Source organism: Plenodomus lingam (assembly GCF_022343315.1).
Source record: "Plenodomus lingam strain CAN1 chromosome Unknown contig_21, whole genome shotgun sequence".
NCBI lineage: Eukaryota > Fungi > Ascomycota > Dothideomycetes > Pleosporales > Leptosphaeriaceae > Plenodomus > Plenodomus lingam.
In genome coordinates this window covers 900,012-916,988 of record NW_027093938.1, presented here as the reverse complement: position 1 = coordinate 916,988, position 16,977 = coordinate 900,012, and the positions used below count along the sequence as shown (strand labels likewise).

The window sequence follows — 16,977 nt, the reverse complement described above, 5'->3', positions numbered from 1 at the left end:
ATTTCCCCAACGTAGCTCAAGACTCTTTGAGTAGACTACCCAAATTTCGCATAACATGTTTTATTAGCATTGTGCCTATGCTATTAACCAAATGGTACTTATTGATCACAAGCACTAAATCATTATATCTATTTAAGCATCTAATATGCCACAAATATAGATCTAATTAAATACACGATCAAAACAATTAAGGACCATGGCGAAAGGGAAGTTTTTACGCATTCAAAAGTTATAAACCAGTTCAACATACCACTAGATAACCTAATTTGAAGAACATTAAGGCACATAGGCTTCGCAGGTATCTAAGGGATGCAGCTAACCAAGTCTTCCCCTACAAAGAGAATTAGAGCCCTTAAAGCTATTATAAAGCTCGCCAAGAGAAGGCTACCGCATAAAGAGAATGTTAACTGCAGTTCTGCGTCTAGTTATATTGTATTGCAATCTAGGATAGGAAGACCACAGCCGCCAACGTGTTAATTTTGAGCTCAAATGTAGCTTATGATATTACATCTTCCACAATAATATACAGGAGTATCAACTCAATAAAAGAGGTATATATAAATTAAAGAAGAATTGCTCTCTGACTGGTATGGCCAATGAATCAAAACGGGCATTCTATAACTCAGTGTTAAAGAATAAGAGGCTAGATTTGCTTTTTAATATGGTAATTGGGAATGAATGACTGGTATAGCTAGTATCTACGCAGATAAAACTGCCTTACCAGCAAGTATCATGTACTAGAGCAACTAAAGGAGCATTCAATCTGGCTAGGCAGCGAAGGTAAGAGAAAAGCAACACTCAGTCTAAATTCCGCTATGATCCCTGGCTGAACGAATACCAACAACCCGTATTTTTCATAACGTCTTACTAGCTTCCTAAACTGCAGAATCACTCCTGTCGCCTACTTGAATTTCACGACCATAGGCTCTTAAGTTTTGCGACTAGGAAAGCATTATCTTAGCCAAATATTTGCTCTAGTCATCCTATAGTATTCGGACACTAATTGTAGTGTCATTCAAATCATTATTAACCACGTACCTGATGACCAAGCTGACTTAGTTCACTGCAGCGAAGGACTCCTATTAGCATATGATGGACGTCTTGTTGCTATTCTGGACAGTCTGGATCATCTCTCTTTGGATGTATACTATCTAAAGAGCCCTCTTGTTAGTACGGAACTAGTCCGAAAACAAAATAAGGTGGTACTAAGGAAGGTTCTAAACCAATTGTCAGTGCCAGGCGACTTTAACGCGCGCTTATCTTAAGGATATACCAGGAAATACTAGTTAAAAAGAAGAATCTAGTCTAGTATATAGATCGCAATGGAAGGATAATGCGTAATAATAACAAGTTAAGGAACACTACAGTACAAAACCGGTTTACAGTAGCTATATTTATCTAAAGTAGACCAAGAAGTGGTTTAGGTAGAAGAAGTAAACCTAAATAGGGTTTATTATACCATGTATTCCACAAAAGTAAACTACTTTTATTTCTACTTCTATTAATCTACTAGTATTAGTAATAACTAGTTTCCTACTAACTATTTAAGTATTTTACCCCTCCTTTCTTTAATCTTCTTTACCACCTCTATCACCACCTCTACCACCTCTACCACCTCCACTACCTCCACTACCTCCACCACCTCTATCACCACCTCTATCACCACCTCTATCACCACCTCTACCACCTCCACTACCTCCACTACCTCCACCACCTCTATCACCACCTCTATCACTACTACCTCCACTACCTCCACTACATCCACCACCTCTACTACCTCTACCACCACCTCTATTATCACCACCTCCTATTAGTAAAAATATTATGACTCATTATTATGTCATATGTGCGTATAGCGTGAAGCTAATCTTCTCTACCCTATTTAGTCTTAGTTAGGTATTATAGCGTATAATAGATATAAAACTACTTTTTATACTTAATTTAAACCACCTATAATAAAAGTAAACTACCACTTTAAACCTATTTACAGGTATACACGAGGTCAGTTTACACCTATATAGTAAACCCCTAGCGTACCATTCTACAGTAAACAATTTTTTACCGTAGTCGAATGCCTTTTTATTAGAGCGAATAGATCATACCTACTCTATGTATTCTATTAAAGTAATTTTTAATCCCTATCCTAAGTAGATGTTCCTCTATCAAATACCTTTAGGTGCTAGAAGTGTTTGCTATATAAACAACAAGACTTTCGCAAATATTTTGATAGCCTCTATATATTGCTGTTGTACTTTTCACTAAATTTGCACCATACCACATTATGTCGTTAAAACTGTGATGTCCACCCATAAATGCCACTAACTAGTTTCGAGTTTAGATGTAATACCTGGACCTTCACACATCAGTAATAATGTATATGACCTAATAGTAGCACTTGTTCTTGCACTCCTATTGCATCGAAGTATTCTTTGTAGCCAAATTCTACCTAACCCATCATAGGAAGCTAACTAAACAAGGGAAGATTTCCATAGTCTACTTTACACACAACTAGTAATTAGACTGCTTCTAGATGCAACCAGTGCAGCAAAGTCAGTAAGAGAAGGAGACTGCAGAATCTCAAAAATCGCGACTCTGGCCTTGACCTCACTGATGAGCCAGTTCCTGACCCGTACAGCCACCAACGAATCCACACCGTGATGCGTCAAAGGCATCCCAGGGTCGATATCGTTCGGGTCGATGCTGAATAACTCGCTAAGTTCTTCTGTAATCAACTCACTAACCAGCTTCCTCGCTGCAGATTCTCCAGTCGATCGACCGTTACTGACCAACTCCTGTGTCAGCTCGTTCACTCTACTGGCTGACAGCCCATTGCCACCAGTAGATGCTACACCCTCGTCACCCAGCCTCAATGTTCCAAAACGTTTGTCATCTTTGACTCCCTGGTTGTCAGGCAGGGCTTCATATCGGGGGAAACACGTTATGATCTGGCTCTTATCGCCAGTTTTCTTCAGCGGATCGATGATGCCTCCCTCGATCAGCTGCATGACATGGTTAACCGATAGACTCATGGATGTGACAGCCTTATCCACTCTCTTTAACACATCTTCTCCTTGCTCAGCTACATACCCCACATCATCAACTGGGCCAAGATTGATGGAAATCGCGGGTTCGCCATGCAAGGTTCGGTGTCGTGCCAAAGTGTCCTGAAAGGTGTTACCTGCAGCGTAGTTTGCCTGCGATACGTTGCCGGTAATCGCAGTACCAGAAGACAGCATAATAAAGTAGCGAAGGCCCGGCAAATTGTTATGCAAGTTCAGGGTTCCAGCGACCTTGGGCCGGACCGCTGTCTGCCATTGCTCGTAGCTCATGCGTTCCAGCACCGTATCCTGCCATTTTCCAGTTAGCCACCACCCGAGGACATCAAAAAATCACGATGGGTTGTTGGAAGAAGCTCACATCTAGGACCATGGCAGCCTGTAGAACCCCGCCAATAGGTGGCATATGTAAGTCCCCCAGACTTCCCACGATCTCAACCAATTCTTCTGCGCTGCTGATGTCACAGTCACGGATGACGAGTTTGCAGCCGTGCTGATCTGCAGTTTTCTGCAGTTCCAACCTGTTGGGATGCGAGCTTGCGTTGCGAGAGATTGCAAGGACATTTCTAGCGCCCTTCTCAATCATTCTCAGAGCAATAGCGTGGCCAACACCCCTTAGTCCTCCCACGATTAGATGAGTGACGTTCATATTAGCCAAGTCCAGAGAAGTTATCCGAGGAGATACGTTGACAACAGCGGTTGGTTCAATCGTAAGGACGATCTTACCCATGTGTGTCCCTGATTGCATATGCTTCATGGCCGCTCCCATATCGGAAATGTTGAAGCGTGTGATTGGACGAAGAGATCTGAGGTGGCCAGAACGGTACAACTTCATGAGGGCCACGAGCGCATTGTGGATTACCATCCCTCTCAACTCACTGTAAGCCACGAGATCCACCCCAGCCATGGTAATATTCCGTCCGAAAGGCGTCATGTCGAGACGTTTTGCTGCATGGAGATCAACCTTGCCAATCTCCACGAAACGACCGAAATCAGCCAAGCAGCCCCAGCTGGCTTTCAGAAGAGGGCCACCGAGAGAATTGAGGACGACGTCGACACCTTGTTCGCCCGTCCTGTCGATGATCTCGGAAGCGAAGCAAGCATCTCGACTCGAAAAAATGTGGTCTGCAGAAATGTTGTACGTATCCATCAGAAACTGGCGCTTGGTTTCGGTGCCGCACGTTGCAAAGATCTCAGCCCCTACGTGTTGTGCCCACATAATAGCAGCCTGCCCGACGCCGCCTGCAGCAGAGTGAATCAGAATTCGTTCCTCTTTCTGCAGTCTCGCGACATGATCAAGCCCAACATGAACCGTGAGATAGGCCACTGAGAAAGCTGCAGCCTCTTCCCATGACATCTCATCAGGAATTTTAACAATATTCGTCCACCAGGCCATGCTCGTACTGGCGAAGCTTCCACGGAATGCGCCGCAGATGCGATCGCCAATCCTTAGTCCGCTTCGCTCAGTACCAGGCCCAAGACGCTTCACGAATCCAGCGCCTTCATGTGTGAGAGTAAGGACATCTTTAACGAAGCCCAAAGCGAGCATGAGATCCTGAAAATTTAGACCGAAAGCTTTGGTCTCAATCTCGACCATGCCGAACGGAACGTCGTCGACAAGTCTGGGCACCTCCAGGAATTCAATCTTGTTCAAGAGATCACCGGATCCCTCAGGAACCTGGTATTGTAGATCTCTTTCATCGTCGTACCAAAGTCGGTGCTCGGGCATGGGCTTGATTCCGCTACAACGCATGTCCAGCTCAACGTCCGGGTAGTATCTCAGTACATGGAGCTCCGAGTTTTTGACGGCGTACTCCCAGTCCATATTGCTATTCTCTAGCGAGTAATCAAAACCTTCTTCGAAAACGTGCATGATGTGGTTGGTGGTCTCGGCATTCCACAGATCTTTAGAAACATCGAAGTCGAGATGAACGCACCGCTTGTTCATATCTTCGCGACGGAAGGTTCTCAACAGGCCGGGTGTCAAACCCCAGAGCGGCTTCTGCGAATCGATCAAGCCTCCACCACTGACCCAGAATATGCCCATGCTACTGACAAGAAGATGTCTCAGCTTCTCAAAGGTCACCTGATTCATTGAGCTCACCAGATCGTACTCCAGCTCTATGGCAACGAGGTACAATGTAGTTTCATCAGGACACACATCCTTTAGAGTCTCGTGTCGCGGAGCTGTGCCAGTCTTGGCAGCAATAGCTGTCGCAAGCTCTTTGCGCCAGGCCAATGGAGCATTCCGCCCCCATATGATAGATATGGATGATGGATAAGATGGCTCAGCAGCAGCAGTAGCAATGAGGACACTGCTGACCTGTACTTCTGGCTGCTCGCAGTTTCCGATGTTCATGTCAACGCCGCTGAACCCGCTGGATTTCAAAAATCTGTCCCAGGTTGGTACATCGGCAATTGCACTCATTTGCCTTTCAGGCTCTTCGCCCAACCACCAGCCTGGTAGCGTTCCAAAGATGAGCTCGAGATCGATACTGTGCTGGGTCCCTTCGAGAAATATTAACTTTCCCTTCGGCTTCAGAAGCTTTCTGACATTCGACAAAGTATTGGCGAGGCTGACCGTAGCATGCAAGACTTGCGAAGCGATGATCAAGTCGTAGCTGCCAGCAGTGAATCCTTGTTGAATAGGATCGATCTCAATGTTGAGTCTAGCAAAGTTCATTCGCCCTTCCCAGCTGGCGAACTTTTTTTTCGCCTCTGGGAAGAAATCAGCTGAAACATCAGTATAGTCGTAGTGTCCCAGGAGTGTTTTCGACGAATTGGTCTCGTCCATCGCGGCGAATGCTTGCAGAGCATGCAGTGTGGCGCCTCCAGTGCCAGCTCCAACCTCGAGAATCTTGGCTCCCGGCTCCTTTATCGCATAGTGTTCAAGGACCTTTCGAAGCTGCTGATAGGTATTGTTGAACTGCGGTAGCTCAGTATAATATCGTTGTAAAAGCCCATTTTCCATCATCAGCTCCAATGGCGTAATATCACCACGAATAATCTGTGTTAAGTGACGGCCAATCTTAACGAGCAGTTCTCCGCCAGCGTTCATCGCAGCGACCTTCTCCAGTATGCTTCTTTTTGCTGCTTCACTCCTGTCCAGCCATTCGTGAGCTTCTAGGGCAGCTGCATGCGCGAGTTGTCCTGTTTCCACCGATTTAACGATAGTCTGCAACCAGTGATGATATCTTTTGTGGAAGGGTTGCCATCCCTTGGATTCTTCGTGTTGAAGCTGCGCAAGACACTCAAACATCAAGTGGTACGCTGCCTCACGGAAGTCTTTCTCGTCAGAGAGTCCGGAGTCGCTCAATACAATCTGCATTGAAGCTTTTGTCTTTGCCGGCACATCGTGAAGGATGTCAGGTTCCCATCGACCTTGGGAGTGGACGCGGAACAATTTCCCTGCATTATCATCTTCTGCTTGTATCTTCTGCAGCCGCAAATTATGCATCAGTAATGGCACATCGGCTTCTTCGCTCATTTTAGCCTGCACAACAGTGCCTTTGAATGCAGCATCACGGCTGGTACAATGCAACAGTCTTACCCTCGATTGCAGCTTATTGTCATTCTGTCTGCCGAAATCCCGGGGCACGGTCAATGAGCCTATGCTCTTGGGAACCATCATAGCCCTATCTTGGGCCTCCTCTGGAAGAGAGAAGTAGCAAGTCTGGAAGATAGAGTCCAATGTAGTAGGGTGAAGGACATACTCCTCATCCTTGGCAAGAGCCTTCGGGGAGAGCATGAAGCTGGTGTCTGAGCTGGATCCTGTAATCTTGCTCCCAATTAGATTTTGGAATGCCGGGCCATGGTAAATGCCCGTTTTTCTTAAACCAGCAAACATAGCATCGGGCCGGACATGCCTTACACGGTCCGCAACTGCGACGCGTTCCACATCAGAGCTTAGAGCTCTAGTCGCTTTCAAATTCTTGGAAGAATCCTCGGCAGAGACATAGCCCGTACAGTGTCGAATCCACGCATCGCTCGGGCTAATAGAAAAAAGTTCAAATTCATACCATCCCCGGTAGTCCAGCTCTTTGTCACTGCAATCGCGCAGCGTGAAGACAACTTCAGTTCCAGACTGCCCGGAAGATATAAGGAGAGCGGTCATGAAATCGATGTCCCGTAGCCGATACGATGTGGGCTCCTCCCTAGCTCCAGAAGACAATTTGAGGCGTCGAACCGCCTCAATCGCCATCGAGATGTACCCAGCTGCTGGAAAGACGATCTTAGATTCAAGTTGGTGGTCGGCCAGCCACTCTAAGTCCTGAACCCGCAGAAAGTTGCGCCAGGTTGGAGTCAGACTGCTTGCACCTGGTACTGAACTGCCCAATAGCTCGTGAGAGGGGAATCGTCGGTATCGATTCTGCCGTGAGGCTCGAGGCTCGACCAAGTAACTAGTACTGTGATCCCAGGCGTACGTAGGAAGATCATGCACAAAGTTCAGTTCTTGTCCTTCTAGAAAGTTCACCCCAGCCAAAGACACCGGATAACCGCGGACCAACAAATCGCAGGCAACATCTTGCATGGTACTGACAGCATCGATATTACGCCTCAGGCAGCTCAAATATGGCAGCTGAGCATTGCCAAGCGTCTCCCTGACTGCGCCGGAGAGTGTGCTGTGGGCTCCGACCTCGATGAGAATGTCGACATTCATGGATTGTGTGCCAGATGAAGAGTGTCGGTCCACGTTTTTTGAACCAAAGACCATGCTCTCTAGAGCTTCCGAAAATAGTACAGGACTAACAAGATTTTTTACCCAGTGCTTTGAGTCCAACGTTTCACCATGACTGACCAACTCACCCGTAACAGGAGAGGCCACGAGAATTTTCGGGACTTTTCCTGTATCCAGGAGGACATCTAGACGGTTCTGATAGCTTTTGGCGATGGGATTCATGTGGTGAGAATGATAGGCCAAAGGAACGTTCAACTTCCTTGCGGGCACCGCATCATCTTCGAGCATCGATGCCAATTCAGTAAGTGCATCGATATCTCCTGAGAGAGTCACGCTGGAGGGGCTGTTGACGCAAGCAATCACCACCTTACCCGATGAAGTACTCTTGATGTAGCCTTGTACATCATCAACGCTTAATCTGACTGCCATCATCCCACCCTGTAATGCATCACCCGTGCAATGCGCAGCAAGGAGGAAGCCACGATAGTAAGCGACACCAAGTGCCTCTTTGAACGAAAGGATGCCCGCTGCATAAGCGGCGGCAATTTCACCACTTGAGTGACTTACAACGGCTGTCGGCATAACATTCCATGATGTGAGCAGATCAACCAAGCAGAGTTGAATAGCAACATTTGCTGGTTGACTGATTTCCGCATCGTGGATACGTGACGATGCTTCATCACGACTAAGTTCCTCTATTTGCGGTTAATGGCGCATCCTTTCGGAAGTCAGGTTTATTGGTACTCACCATAAAGAGACCAGGGCGCTTGATATATTTGCGTCAGAATGTGATCGCAGTGTCGCACTGCAGATTGAAAGACAGGGTACCGGGCTAGAAGCTCTCTTCCCATGGCATACCATTGGGCACCTTGGCCATTAAAGATGAAACCGAGGCGAGGTATTGTTGTTGCACGAATAGGCTTTCGAAGGGTCTCTTCCAATTTGTCTGCTAGCTCTTCGATGCTCGTAGCCTTTACCACGGTCGTCCAAGCAAAACGGGTCCTGCGTTCGGCTAAAGTGTACGCTAGATCAATTGCCCGAGGTTTCTGATCCCGCATTATTGAGTCCCGGATGTGCAGTGCAAGACTTTCACCCATCTCAAGCCCTCCCGCTGAATGCCGTGAGCTAATGATGTAGACATAAGAGGGTGACGCTTCAGTAGGTCCTATCTGTTGTGACTCAACCTCGTTGATCGTATTGAATTCACTCGTGTGCAATGTTTTTGCTGTTGAAACCGGAGCTGCTTCCATGATGACGTGCACATTGGTACCTCCGTAACCAAAGTTATTAACAGATGCTCGCAGAGGCGCACCTTCAGGCCATCCAATTAGTGAAAGTGGCAGTTTCAGATTCCAGTCCTGCAAAGGAATGGCTGGGTTGGACTTCTCATAGTTGAGATGTGGCGGGATTTGTTGGTGCTGTAGTACAAGTGCTGTCTTGATGATAGATGCGAGACCACTGACAGGTTCTGTATGACCGATGTTTGCCTTTATTGAACCAACATAAACACTATCGCCCGCGGCTCGGGCTGCGCCAAATGTTTTGGCAAGTGACTCCGCCTCAATCGGATCACCCGTGGGAGTGCCAGTCATATGAGCTTCGATGTAGGCTGTCTCAGACAGGCTCAGCCCCGCGCGAGAGTAGCAGTCACGTATAAGCGTCTGCTGGGCTTCTTTCGCAGGAGTTGTGATAGTGCTTGTTTTCCCGTCCTGGTTCATCGCAGATTCGCGGATAACTGAATGTATATGGTCACCATCCTTCAAAGCCAGATCGAGGCGCTTCAAAATCACGACTGCCATGCCCTCCCCACGGCCATAGCCATTGGCACGGTGATCCCAGGGTAAACATTTGCCCTGAGGGCTCAGAACGCCAAGGTTGGATAAGGCGATGTATAGGTCTGGATTCATCATGAATTGAGCCACTGCCACGATGGACATATCTGACTCTCCAGTTCGAATGGTCTGGGCAGCTAAGTGTAGGGCAGCCATACTGCCCGAACAGCCTGTGTCGGTGGTAACGCTTTGGCCTTTGAGGTCGAAAAAATGGGATATCCTGTTGGAGTACATTGCGGCTCCATTGCCTGTGAAATAAGAAGGGGGCAAAGTCTCTGGATCTTTCACTAGACGATCTGTGTAATCCCTACCAAAGGTTCCAGAAAACACGGAAGTATTCGTTCCAGCAATTTTGCCAAGAGGTATACCAGCTGGGTCGGCGTCAGCCGAAGGGCGCCATGATGTTGTATGCGGGAACAGAGCTTACCATTCTCAAGCGCTTCAAAAACTCCCTCCATTGACAGCCTCAGTTGAGGATCCATGGACTGTATATGATCAGAATGTAGTAAATATATTTGCTTCTGATGGCATAATACGCACGCTCGCTGCCTCAGCCGAGAGATTGAAGAAAGGAGCATCAAATCTTGTGACATCTCCATCTAGAAAGTATCCACCTTGAATGTGATGCTACAAGTTGAGTGACGACAGGTTAGATTGGCCTTTTTTGCTGTGGAGGAAACCCTACCCTATCTGTCCTCTGCTGATCCGGATGATACAACGATGAGGCATCAAACCGGTCCGTAGGGACCGGAGACCATGCGTCTTTGCCCTCAGAAAGAAGACCCCACAAATTTGAGGGACTAGTGGCCCCTCCCGCAAACCGACAACTCATTCCGACGATGGCTATGGGCGTTGATAGAGGCCTCTGAGTCCCCCTTTGGCCCTCATCTCCGTTTCCGCGGTTCCGAACACCATTGGCAAATTTTACCACCATTTTTGGTAGCTGTACAGGTAAAGTAGTTTCAAAAAGCTGACAAGACGTTACGATACTGAGGTGATGGATGCTAGTTAAAGAAGGTCGAAGTATGGAGAATGTCACAAGGAGCTACGTCGGGTGGCTACTTTAACAAAGTAAGTTGTATTGCATATGAGCAACTGGCCCAAATATCTAATTTCCCGATATAATGGAAGTATTAGGAAGATTTATTTAATATTCGATGCACTAGGTGGGAAGGTTGATATCGGGTCTTCAAAGCCCGTCGTCAATCTGTAAAGAAAGAGATGTTACTGGCCGCTAGTTCCTTAAAGTTAGATAGAGTAGTGAGATTTCATACTGTAGGAAATCAATACAAAATAATTTGTGCAACAGCTGCGCTAAATCTCCGCATGAACTAATCATAGGATTCACTGGACTACCAGTATTGCGATGTTACTAGCGATGCTTCTCCCAGCATTTCTCCAGATAGTTCGGGAAAATTTGAAATTGGCTCATTCACAATCCGTATTTGCTCCACAAAGGTGGGGTATCTACTTAACATTAATGCTCCGTCGCGCAACTTGGACTTCCAGTCACAGATTAGGGAACTCCGGCATAGGAATTTCAGATTGCGTTACTTACAGTTCGTAGATAGGGTGTCGTAATGAAGGAATGCTGTTCTAGCAACAATAGGCGAGCCGGCCATATACCAAGATCGACCAGGATAATCTTTCTTTGCATTTTAATTGTATTGTATAGCAATTTAGATTTTATCGCAATAAAATAGTTTCCAGAAAAGTTTCAATACAATTAGAGTTTTAATTTAACGAAACGTCACTCGTCTCTTGAAAAAAGAAATGGACTTTTCAAGACATGCTATTGTTTAGCCTTGTTGCTAATACTAAACCCGCCTTTCTTAGAGGTTTTTAAGCTTGCTCCCTTAGTAGTTCCAAGCTTCCATTCCTCTTACCGATAATTTCTTCTGTAGAAGCTATTTTCAATATACGTCATCTTCACTCTTAGTAGTTCAGTAATCTAATTCTACGGGAACACTAGATCATTCGCTCAATATTTTATGTTGAAGGTAAAACTATTGGCATACGGATGAAGTTGCTTCCGCTGGGCACATTGAGCATATGGGTCTTGAGGTGGGTACGGTATTGAGGCGGGTATCGATAGCATGGCTGTCAACATCGAAGCTATGATTACCAGGGCTGATAATACGCCTGATCAGTGTTGAAATTGCGGATGTTTCCAAAAACTTGCTCTTCAAAATGACATTGTTTGATTAACTAATCTTCTCTTATCACAGGTAGTCTTCAAGAAGCTTAACGTCTTTCACGTAGCCTACTCACATTAATACCTCTACTCATATCTAATTAACTATATTAGCATAGCTGCTACTGAAATACGGTTATGAGCATGTGAGTGGTAAAGCATTAGCTAAATCATCTAAGGTAGTAAGCTGTGGTAGAAAGCGATATTCATCTATGTAAATTCTATGTTAGAACCGCACTGCCTCAGCTGTTGGACGAAGTCACGTATTAGTAGGCCTTATTTTGCGTCGTGCTAAAATGTTTTGTCTGAACTTCTTCTCATACCTGTTACACGTGATATCATTGAGAGATCAGAGGATTTTGCTGGAGGCTTAGCAATGAGGCCGGCTTTTCAGTGTTTAGGTATTTCGTTATCGGTCTAAACATCTACGTTGAGTAAGAGTAATGACCTGCCTTTAGAGCATTACTGAATCTATAGCGTGGCTTCTGTGGCGCCTAACGCATCCTTGCTACCCTAATGCTCATCACTATCTCTATTTTCTTTTACAGCCTTTGTAGTAACGCATCTCTCCGAAGCCTCTGAGATCCGGATTAGAAGATCTGATTCTAAGAACACACCATAACTCTCCACCTCACAGGGCTTCAGAGGGCTGTGCAATTGCATATCGAACGCGCGGAAAAACTGGCAGTGCTTCTTGTTAGCAAAGTAATACCACGAATTAGTGTCAAACGAGATTACTCTTACCTCAAAAACGACCTTGTTCAGTTCCATGAAAGCGATAGTCTTGCCGGCGCACATCCATTGTCCATGACCAAAGGCAAGCTCCACATTCCGTTCCATCTCTTCGCGTCTTTCTTTGCTCAATTCCATGAACCTTCCTGGATTGTACAGATCAGCATCGGCACCAAATAAGGATTTTGAGCGTAGCAAGGATGAGCCGTTGGTGCATATGGATGTCCCTGCTGGTATGAACTGTCCATGGAAGGTTTCGCCGGGTTCAGGGACAACCTTTGGGAACAGTCCGAGCAATGGTGGACGCATGCGGATTCCCTCATAAATTACAGCCTACAGAACTAGTGAGTGACCGGAGAACACAATTCTGGGGGGGTGCTAGTCGACAAGGTTGACAGACCTGAAGGTAAGGAAGCCGTTTTGCTTCCGCTAATTGAATAGGATACGAAATACCTCTTCCCTGACAAGTTGAATCAATCTCTTGCTTGAGCTTTGCATACACCGATGGGGCTGTTATAACATGCACTAGTATCTGGCGTATTGCGCAAGCTGTACTTTCCGTCCCGGAGAGCAACAGGAACAACCCTTCAATCTCGCATTCTTGTCGGGTAAATCCTCGTTTCATAAGAGATTCCTAGAAAAGATTGATCATGTTAACTATGGATCCAAAGCTAGCTGCTTTGCGGGAAGAACATACGAGCATGTCGTGTTTTCTCTCCTCGCCCGAATCAAAACGACGATCTACATGCTGTTTCGCTGCTCTACAAAGATTTCAGTCCTGAACTCGCAAGCAATGTGGTTTACTAACCCCATAAGAGCTCCAAAGCCCTTCTTGTCTGTGTGTTTCGGTCCCAGAAACCTCAAGACAGGCCTGGAAAATAGGATATTGCGAATCCATGGGACATCAGCAGATGTTGACATTTGCGGCCAAAGCTTGCGCACCGAACCGAGGAAATTGTAATGGTCTTTCTCGTCCTGGAGGTATCCCACTTGATGGCCAAATGCCAGATGCGTAATCACATCCATAGTAAAGTAGTTCGAGATCAAGCCCAAGTCCACTAGTGGTGGATCTTGTCCCGGCAGTACAGCCAGATATCTCCTTTGAAGGATACTTATTAGCTGTTTGACTTTATCATTGATGATGACTTCGAGACCTGGTGTGTCCCTTCCGAGATATGCAGGCATGGATCGAGTCTTCGCTTTTTTATGCGCGAAAGGATCGAGGATGGTGAAAAGGTTGTCGTGGTAAGGATTGAATCTTCCAGTCAAATACCAGGTGCCTCTGCTGTATGTGCTGCCTGATGATGCGATCTTCTTGAGAATTTCGGGATCATCCGTGGTGATCTCGTTTGGCCCAATGCGGACCAAGGGGCCATGTTGTCTGTGCAGGTCCCGGTGTATCCAGTACTGTTTCCCGCTGTAGGTGGTTCGGGCAAGCCAGATGTAGGAGACCGCAGCGAAGATTGAGGGACTTGGAATATGTCGTAGTCGTATATATTGTGTGACGGCAATTTTTATCCGCCAGAAAACCAAAGAAGTAACACACACGAGACAAATCGAGCTCCAGCTCGAACCAGATAATTGTGCCAATGAGAGCAGCCTGCTCATGAAGAATGAATCGCAGTACATGATGTGACAAGTCACCGTTAATTCCTCGATGTGTCTGATTTGATATACACTGAATCTAGGTAAATGTATAGAATCATTGTTACAATAGGTGACTCTTTGGGATGAGATACCTCGCCGATCTAATCGTTGCGAGGCGGTCTTCACTCTTCTCGGCTTATCTCCATCAGCGCTAGTCTTACACTCCGTTCCCTTGTGTCTGAATTTATTTATTTGTCCGAAAACATTATTTGTCTCTGTATTAAGGAAATTATTTTAACTCAACGGAATGAAGATTATTGTTATGGGCTACGGGCAAATAGATGCACCAGTGGAACTTCCGTATTGCGCAGTCGGTTGGCGTATTGATTAGGTTACTCGCACGATCAAAGGCTCAGTTCTTGCAAAAGATATCCCGATATGCCGTGAATGCTTGGAAGATCGGCCATCATAATCTCATGCTGTTTTGTTCCAATGTCATTTTCTTACTTTAATATACCTACACCACCTGCATCTGTGTGCAACAGAACTAGATTCGAAAGCTTTTATTCATGTTGCTCTATAACTCCTTTACTGAGGGATTGAAGTTTACCAAGACAGTGAGTTTCAGCCTTTTCTGCTCAAAGTTCAAGATGATTGATGCTGCAGAAGATTCTTCTTAGGTATTACGCTTCAGCACTCATCGATGTCCCCAGAGACGACGTCATCGAGGATGCTGGCGTCAGCAAGTCGCAGGCAATGCAAAATATACGTGACCGATGGTACTATCCCCCTGATCTCGCCAATGACCTTCAGGATCTCGACATGCCGAAGGCAATGAAGCAAGAAATATTTGCCTGTGCTTGGGAGTACACTCGATGCGTAATCCCGCAGTATACAAATTGGCCACGCTATGTTGCATTTATGCGAATCATCATTATTGGGATCGTGGCGGAGTTCCGCGGCAACCTTGTAGATGTGACAGCTGGAGACGATATGATGGGCTACAACCTTAGTACTGTCCTCGATGCACTTTTCCTAGGTACAGCGGATCGGTATGAAACCCTTGAGCGTATCTAGAACTTTCCCCAACCCAATTCTGAGAGACTGATGCTAACATGGATGATTTCACAGTGAAAATATGTGCCGCGAATACCGATCGTTCTTGCTCATCACAGCGGACAAGTCGAGTGAGAGAAGAAACGGAGAGCTATTCCGTCGGTATGTCAACGCCCTTGCCCATTCGCCACGGCAGTGGTTTCGGATGCGAGACGCCGATGCACTTGCCCGCTTTACGATAGCAGCATCATTAGCCTGCAACGACCTTGACGATCTAAAATTCTCAAATATGGAGTATGAGATACTGACCGAGATCGGGGACACGCTATACGATGCTGTGGCATTCTTCAAGCACCGCTCTGAAGGCGAGACGAACAGTACTTTTGCATACATGCCTCCGGATATGCGCGTTGAAGCTTTTCACCAGGCTCGAGAGGTGCTTTGGGCGATGGATGTAGCTTTGGCGCCGAAGACCACTCTCCAGGGGGTTATAAACTTTGTACGGTTCTTTGGCGGCCCTATACATATGATGATGAGGCGATATCGCTTCGTGGAAGAGCATCTGACGATTGGGCAGGTGGAGACTGAGAAGGTCGTCGACCAAACACGCAAGAACTTCAAACTTTGGAATCGTTTAGATGCTAAAGACGCTAAAGCAGGCGACGAAAAGCGCTACAAGGATATCGTTTCTAACAACAGCGGTGAAGTCATGTTTCCGGGCTTGGTCGAGTTTTTGGAAAACGAAGATAACTGTCCAGACTGCTGCTTTCGAGAGTCGTACGGCGCTGAAACTAAGCATCAATTTGGAGGAGTTCAGATCTGCTCTGCTTGTAGGGAGGAATGGGGGAGATATATGAAGTCCTTGCCCGACCGGGCAGTAAAGGCCTTTCCAGAACTAGCATATGTTCTCTCTATACCATGATAGCAAAGCTTAATGATTGTATATATAATGGCTATATGATTATTTTCCCTCTTTATCTTGATTTTAGTATGTATTTTATAATGTTCCTTAATTCTATATAGAGCTTCCTAAAAAACTATTACAGCGATAGAACGAGAGCCTAAATAGGAGTACTACCTATTATCTCTATATCACCTTTAGTGATTACCTTATACCGGGGGTGGTGACTGCCGTCCACCATTGGCGACTCCCTCGTCCCGGGTCGTCTCGATGACGCCCGTTTTAGTGCTAGTGGATGTCTATATTTAGCCACTTTGCCTATATTTATAGATTCTTCTTTAATTTATACTTTTATTATATTAGGTTATAAGCCTAGCTTATGTACTAATATACTTAGCTTTATTTACTAGTACCTACTTGTATTAATTACTTTACTTATATCTACTTCTTTTAGAGGTATACTTTATTAATATCCTAATATTTTTATAGCTTTATACTTTAACCTATTTAATATATCACATCTAATATTACTATCTCTAACTATAGCTTAGTACTACCCCTAATACCAATTATATTTATAAAACTAGCTTTTAACTTCTATCTAGACCTATTCTTAATATTTAAGGAAGTTTTCTAAAGTACGAACTACTTAGAATAAAGGTTAGCCTAGATTATTAAATTTACATATATAGGTATTTAGCCTATTTTTACTAGAAAATAAATATAACAATTATTTCGTCCTAATATAAAAGACTAGAATAAATAGGATAATAAGGCCTTGGGTATACTACTAATATTAGTATACAATTACGTAATAATAATTATAGTAAGCTATAATACCCCTTTAGAAGCTTACAAGTATTTTACTAACTACTTTAATACGCATATAGGTACTCTATTCATTTTACTATTTTAGTCCTTTAGAAACATCTACTAGTATA

General features: G+C 45.3%; 5 protein-coding genes across 5 annotated transcripts; 1 reads left to right on the top strand and 4 right to left on the bottom strand.

Annotated features, from left to right (window-relative positions):
• Positions 1-2,498: 2,498 nt before the first annotated feature.
• On the bottom strand, positions 2,499-3,329 carry PKS5_3 (polyketide synthase; the record flags this gene model as incomplete). Its single annotated transcript, XM_066096707.1, has 1 exon — positions 2,499-3,329. One exon carries the CDS (start codon positions 3,327-3,329, stop codon positions 2,499-2,501), a length of 831 nt encoding a protein of 276 aa, XP_065953402.1.
• A 52-nt stretch (positions 3,330-3,381) lies between these two features.
• On the bottom strand, positions 3,382-10,048 carry PKS5_2 (polyketide synthase; the record flags this gene model as incomplete). The annotated part of the gene is made up of 3 exons (XM_066096706.1): positions 3,382-8,419; positions 8,563-9,862; positions 9,994-10,048. 3 exons carry the CDS (start codon positions 10,046-10,048, stop codon positions 3,382-3,384), a joined length of 6,393 nt encoding a protein of 2,130 aa, XP_065953401.1.
• Positions 10,049-10,215: 167 nt separating this feature from the next.
• On the bottom strand, positions 10,216-10,500 carry PKS5_1 (polyketide synthase; the record flags this gene model as incomplete). Its single annotated transcript, XM_066096705.1, has 1 exon — positions 10,216-10,500. One exon carries the CDS (start codon positions 10,498-10,500, stop codon positions 10,216-10,218), a length of 285 nt encoding a protein of 94 aa, XP_065953400.1.
• Positions 10,501-11,547: 1,047 nt separating this feature from the next.
• ABL1 (Tyrosine-protein kinase abl1) lies at positions 11,548-14,176 on the bottom strand (the record flags this gene model as incomplete). Its single annotated transcript, XM_066096704.1, has 6 exons — positions 13,301-14,176; positions 13,190-13,253; positions 12,893-13,126; positions 12,378-12,825; positions 12,084-12,146; positions 11,548-11,666 (listed from the first exon to the last, which is right to left on the bottom strand). Exons 1-6 carry the CDS (start codon positions 14,119-14,121, stop codon positions 11,548-11,550), a joined length of 1,749 nt encoding a protein of 582 aa, XP_065953399.1. The 5' UTR covers positions 14,122-14,176.
• A 454-nt stretch (positions 14,177-14,630) lies between these two features.
• Positions 14,631-16,057, top strand: ABL3 (Alpha-ionylideneethane synthase abl3; the record flags this gene model as incomplete). The annotated part of the gene is made up of 3 exons (XM_003842968.2): positions 14,631-14,696; positions 14,746-15,131; positions 15,211-16,057. Coding segments are annotated over 3 exons (1,299 nt in total), but the record flags the coding sequence as incomplete, so codon positions are not given.
• Between the last annotated feature and the right edge of the window lie 920 nt (positions 16,058-16,977).